This window comes from Alosa pseudoharengus, unplaced genomic scaffold, assembly GCF_046254945.1.
Source record: "Alosa pseudoharengus isolate Yale_2024_CS ecotype anadromous, Long Island Sound unplaced genomic scaffold, YU_APseudo_1.1 YU_APseudo_1.1_scf_18, whole genome shotgun sequence".
Classification (NCBI taxonomy): Eukaryota; Metazoa; Chordata; class Actinopteri; order Clupeiformes; family Clupeidae; genus Alosa; species Alosa pseudoharengus.
In genome coordinates this window covers 995,200-1,000,842 of record NW_027468650.1, presented here as the reverse complement: position 1 = coordinate 1,000,842, position 5,643 = coordinate 995,200, and the positions used below count along the sequence as shown (strand labels likewise).

Here is a 5,643-nt window from a genome sequence, read left to right as displayed (position 1 = left end):
AAGGCACAGGTGTCAAAGGTTAAAAAATAAATGGAGATGGGCGGCTGTTGGAAACAGGGGAGAACTAACAAGCCATGGTGTAAAGAAATTAAAGTGCCAGGGGTTTGCTTTTGCGCGGTTTGTTTATGGATGCAATAGGAAAATGTTTTAGCACACCAACAATCAGAAGACCGCCGTAAGGTTAACGTTCGTGCACTTCAGGACATCTTCCCTACCTGGTGCAACTAGCCACCATGACAGAGGTAGGCTACGTTTATCTATGGCTGACCGTTTTTGCGCTCAGAAAGTAGGCTACGCATATTCTTTCATAACGCAACACGACCTGTCCCTCACCATATCGCAACCGCTTGTCAACCTTATACAATCTGTTGCTGAAGACAAAAGCGCCCTCTCCAGATTGTCGTTATCAAATGCGCAGACCTCCTGCATGAGCACACACAGTATTGCTGCTCATTGGAAAACTGAGTTGTCTGTAAAACTCAAAATTACCATGTTTTCATTAAATGCGGATGAGGCAACAAATGGAAATATGAACAATATCTAGAATGTTCTGATTCGTTACTTTGATGAGGAAATGTGAAGTCTTGCCAACTTGATTTTATAGATTTTACTTGGTGTTGAATTGCATATTAACAAGAAAAAAAATCTCCCCTTTAAACACTTTTGGCCTGAAGTAATTAAATAAGAGTGTGTTAAAGCCTTTCTACAATATTTCTGCAGTAGAAAAGAACAGCAATGGCTAATCAGCAATGGTCAGGGATGGTACTGAAATATTGTTTTGTTCATCAGGAAAACTCAATCTCAATCAAGAACACTCTCAATTCGCCTTATTCACATGGCGGCCATTGCGGCTTAAACGAGGCTACAGGGTACACAAACCATAGGATTGTTATGTGCTATGCATTCACCTGGGTGGCATTAATTATATAGTAACTTAAGTGTACCCTGTAGCCTCGTTTTGGTTTAAACAATGGCCGCCATGTGAATAAGGCGAATACTCCCTTTACTTTGCTCTTTGCATCTTTTTGTACATTAAAAACGAATAGGTCGCGACCGCAAAAGGGATGCTATCTCTATAGGTAGATATGAACAACGTATGACTTATGGCCTGAAAAAAGTTCAGTCAAACAATTTTTTTTTACTTTTTTATTTTTTAATCCCTGATATCATGTTAAGAAGCATTAAAATGACATTCTTTCATCATTTGTCCACACAGGTTGACACAGAGTGATGAATACCCCTACATCTTTACTTCTAAGAGACTCTGCCTCTCTGGGATGCTCTTTTTCATACCCAATAATTTTGCCAGTTACAGTAATTAGTTGTGAAACATTCCTCCTTTTGTTTTCTTTATCATTACACAACTCTAAAACGTGTTGCTGGTATCAAATTCAAAATGAACATATTTTTCATGAAATAGTCAAATGTGTCATTTTCAACATTTGATATGTGTCCTTATGGCAACTAAATATGAGTTTACGAGATTTGCAGATTATTTATTACATTCTGTTTTTATTCGCATGTTTCACAACATCCCAACTTTTTCTGATTCGGGATGTATTTCACAAATACTTTGGCAGGACTATTACTTATGGGAGACAATGTTAAGTATGTATGGGGGGAAAAAAACCTGTCTATGGGCTGACCACCCTTCAAAAAAATGTATTTGGGTGGGCAAGACACAATGTTTGGCTGGGGTTAGCCCACCCTGTCCTCGGCCTATTTATGGCCTACTCAGAGCCATGCAGTCCTGCTGGAAATACCGTCTCTGTCTCCCATGTGTGCCTATTGTATTGCGCATTTAGAAACGTGCTGAAGTAGGAGCCGGCCTGATGCTTCGGTTATTCACGGGTTAAACGCGCTCGGCCTCGTCACCCACTGACGGTAATCCCACCTCCTTTAAAAAGAGGACAAAAGAGGAAAGGCATCCGGAGGGGGTCACGTTTGGAAACGCGCGCTCACGGCATATCCACTCCGCACACACCTGTCTGCATGCTCATTGAAATTATCTGTTGGCTGCGGTCGGTGGCTTCTCGTGGTGACGATACACACTGGTCACAGAGACGCAGGTGTGGACACAGTTTGATCATGAAGGACCGGACTCATGAACTTAGACATGTAAGTGGCGCGACAAACTTTCAAATTGTTCAACTATAGTGAATTGCAGAAGGCAACCAAACTATCAACAGTCATGTTGTCTCACTTTTTGCCTTGCTTTCGAAATTCTGTTATAAGCCTATTCCCCTTTCCGGATTTGTTTTTGTTTTATAGAGAGCAAAAGTTGTTTTCATTCTGTTCCTCAAGTCCGCTTATAAATAGGCCAGTCGCGCCTCGGCACGAGTTTTCATTACTTTCATTTTGGCCAGTGACAGAAACAATCGGTGGGTCTTTAAGGGGTGTATTTGTTTAACATGAATGATTCACAGGGTATCCTTGTCATTCTAACCGAGGTATGGCGGAAATGGTTGGAGTGTTAGATACGGCTTTTGGCAGATGGTGCCCATATAGGAGCAGTCGGCTCAGCTGAGTAGCGGGAGCTCTCCTCTCGCGCTGCGCTGCGCTCCATCCGCCGGTCTGCAACTCTAAATGTTTCCATGTAGTCAGAGAACGCCATCCCAGCCTCCGATGTCACATCTACAGGGCAAACTCAACAACGTGCTGAACTACATGTGATAAAGTCTCTGCAGAGATGCACCATATTGTGTGGAATATCTGATATATCAGTAGAACAGTAGAACAGTATTGTTTGCATTTCCTGTTTAGTATAAGAAAGTTATAAGGAAAACATAAAGGCAACAAGGACAACGAGGTGGTGGAGTTCTGCTGTCGTCATTTAGGCTACAAGTTCAGATTTGTTATCACCCTGCCCTGCACTCACTCGCCTACAGTTTGGAGCTGGCCAAACAGTGATGGCCTATCTAGCCTAACTACTTTGCCTTTGTAGAATCGAATTAGTGAATTAATGATTCGTTAAGCTAAGCATAACATGAACCATATGATGCATCTTGCTATTTAAAACGCCACTATGGGCTGTATATTTCGTTTTTTATAGCAAACAGAAATGTCAAGATAGCATCAAGTCATTACATCCTTTAATTGTCAAAATATTAGTGTCCATAACATGCAATCAAGGTAGCACAAATGAGGCAACAGTCGGTGGATTCATATAAGTGAACAAGAAGGGCAGGCAAAATGGGAGTTATGAGAACCGTTTAGACTCTATGGGCTAAGCCCCGAATGTTTTCAACTGCTGGAGACGCCCCTGCATAGTAGGCTAGGCTAGCACAGCACAGTAGCACAACATTTTCATAAACTGCATTGCAAAGGCATGGGGGCACTTAGGGAGTCTGAATTAGGCTATGAACTTTTTCCCATGTCTGTGACACACATACACACACACACACACACACACTCTCACACACTACCCATCTCACTCTCTCTCTCACATACACACACTCTCACACACTCCCCATCACACTCTCACTCTCACATACATACTCTCATCCACATGAGAACTGAATGTTTTGAAAGGATACTTCTCTTTGGCGTATTCAGAAAGGTTTTGTACGTCCACCGTAAGTCATTTCCAAATATCCTCGTCCAGGTGGAAATGCAAATGTACGCCCCACCCCACGTACAATGCTTTCTCTTTCTGTCTCTTTCACACACACACACACACACACACACACACACTCTCTATCTCTCTTACCTGTGTGTGTTATGAGTTGGTGTTGTTAGTTGATGTGTGTGTGTGTCTGTGTGTTGTCTCACCTTGTGTGTGCAGTTTTCTGGTGGTGTGCTGAATGTTTTATTTCTTCAGGGAAAAGACCTTGAAGAGGAGGATGAGGTGGTTGCAGACATGAGGAAGGGATTCATGGATGACTTCTTTGAGCAGGTGATGTGGTGTGTGTGTGTGTGTGTGTGAGAGAGAGAGAGAGAGCTGCTAGACCCAATGAGCCTTAGATAAGAAAGGTATTCCACACATACACTCTCACTCTCTCTCTCACACACACTCTCTCTCTCTCTCTCTCACACACCAACAGCAGTGGCAGCTAACACCTGATCTCTCTCAAAGTGTCATGCATCACATGTCAACACACACATACACACACAAAGTGTCATGCATCACACGTGTCACATCTCAACACACATTCCATTAAGGGTCTGTCAGCTGTCTAACGCAGGGTGTACTTCACACACACACACACAGGGCCGGCTCTAGCCATTTGGTTGCCCTAGGCAAGATTGAGCCCCCCCCCATGCCGTAGCGAGCTTTGCCCTGTTAATTGATATTACAACACATAACATACATATATTAACTCAGGCCTTTGCATAGCAGTTTTTTCACCCACTTATAATTCTACTATTCTACATTGCAGTTAAAAAAATATGTGACGCATTTACAACAAACACCAGAATAGTTTCAGAACAATAGCTTGCAATTGAACAAGCTCAATTGCAAGTGTCATAACAAAGGGTCTGAATACTTATGTAAATGGAATATTTCAGTCTTTAATTTTTTTATAGATTTCTCCAAAAATCTGTTTTTTTGTGGAATGTTGGAGTATTGTATGAAGATTAATGAGAAAAAAATTAATTGAATCCATGTTAAGATGAGTCTGAAACATAATAACAAAATGTGGAAAACTTGGGTCTGAAAACTCTCCGGTTGCACTGTACTGCATCTGGCCAGTTAAAATATGATAAAATATGATACATTTTAGTATAAATATGATACATTTTAGTATAAATATGATACATTTTAGTATAAATATGATACATATGAGTATAGATCTTCTAATGCTAATCTTTTAATTGTGCCCGAAGTGCTAAAGCCTAAGCCTCTCCCCTTCTCCCTCTCTTCCTCACACTTCTTCCATCTCTCTTCCTCTCTCTCTCTCTCCCTCTATCCCTCTCTCCCTCTCTCCAGGTGGAGCAGATCCGAGGCTTCATCGGCTCTCTGTCTGAGAAGGTGGAGGAGGTGAAGAAGAACCACAGCGCCATCCTCACCGCAGCCCACCCTGACGAGAGTAAGACCCAACTAATCAGTCACTGATCAACCCTGATGAGAGTAAGACCCAACTAATCAGTCACTGATCAACCCTGATGAGAGTAAGACCCAACTAATCAGTCACTGAGAGTAAGACCCAACTAATCAATCACTGATCAACCCTGATGGGAATAAGACCAAACTAATCTACCACAAAGCCCAATCCTGATTAGAATGAGATCAAACTAATCAGTCACTGATCAATCCTCGCCACACCCAACCGAGAATAAGCCAAAACTTGGATCACAGAGTACAACCCTGACGAGAGTAAGACCAGGCTAATCAATCCTAACTGCACCCAACTCTGACGAGAGTAAGATCGAACTAATCAACCCTCACTGCACCAAATCCCGATGAGAGTAAGACCCGACTAATCTTTTTGCTCCCTTGCTACATGTTGGGATCAATATATGGGGAGGTAGGAATCTGTCTGTGTTAGAGAGAATGTGTGTGTGTGTGTGAGTGTGTGTGTGTGTGTGTGAGTGTGTGTGTGTGTGTGAGAGAGTGTGTGTGTGTGTGAGTGAGTGAGAGAGTGTGTGTGTGAGAGAGTGTGTGTGTGTGTGAGTGAGTGAGAGAGTGTGTGTGTGTCTGTG

At 42.4% G+C, this 5,643-nt stretch overlaps 1 protein-coding gene across 1 annotated transcript in view; it reads left to right on the top strand.

The window, feature by feature from the left end:
* The first annotated feature begins 2,043 nt into the window (after positions 1-2,043).
* Positions 2,044-5,643, top strand: part of stx1a (syntaxin 1A (brain)) — a 36,670-nt gene continuing 33,070 nt past the window's right edge. The window contains exons 1-3 of the mRNA XM_076291192.1: positions 2,044-2,118; positions 3,821-3,895; positions 4,931-5,030. Coding sequence (XP_076147307.1) covers positions 2,089-2,118; positions 3,821-3,895; positions 4,931-5,030 — 205 coding nt within the window. The 5' untranslated portion in view covers positions 2,044-2,088. The remainder of the gene's footprint in view (positions 2,119-3,820; positions 3,896-4,930; positions 5,031-5,643) is intronic.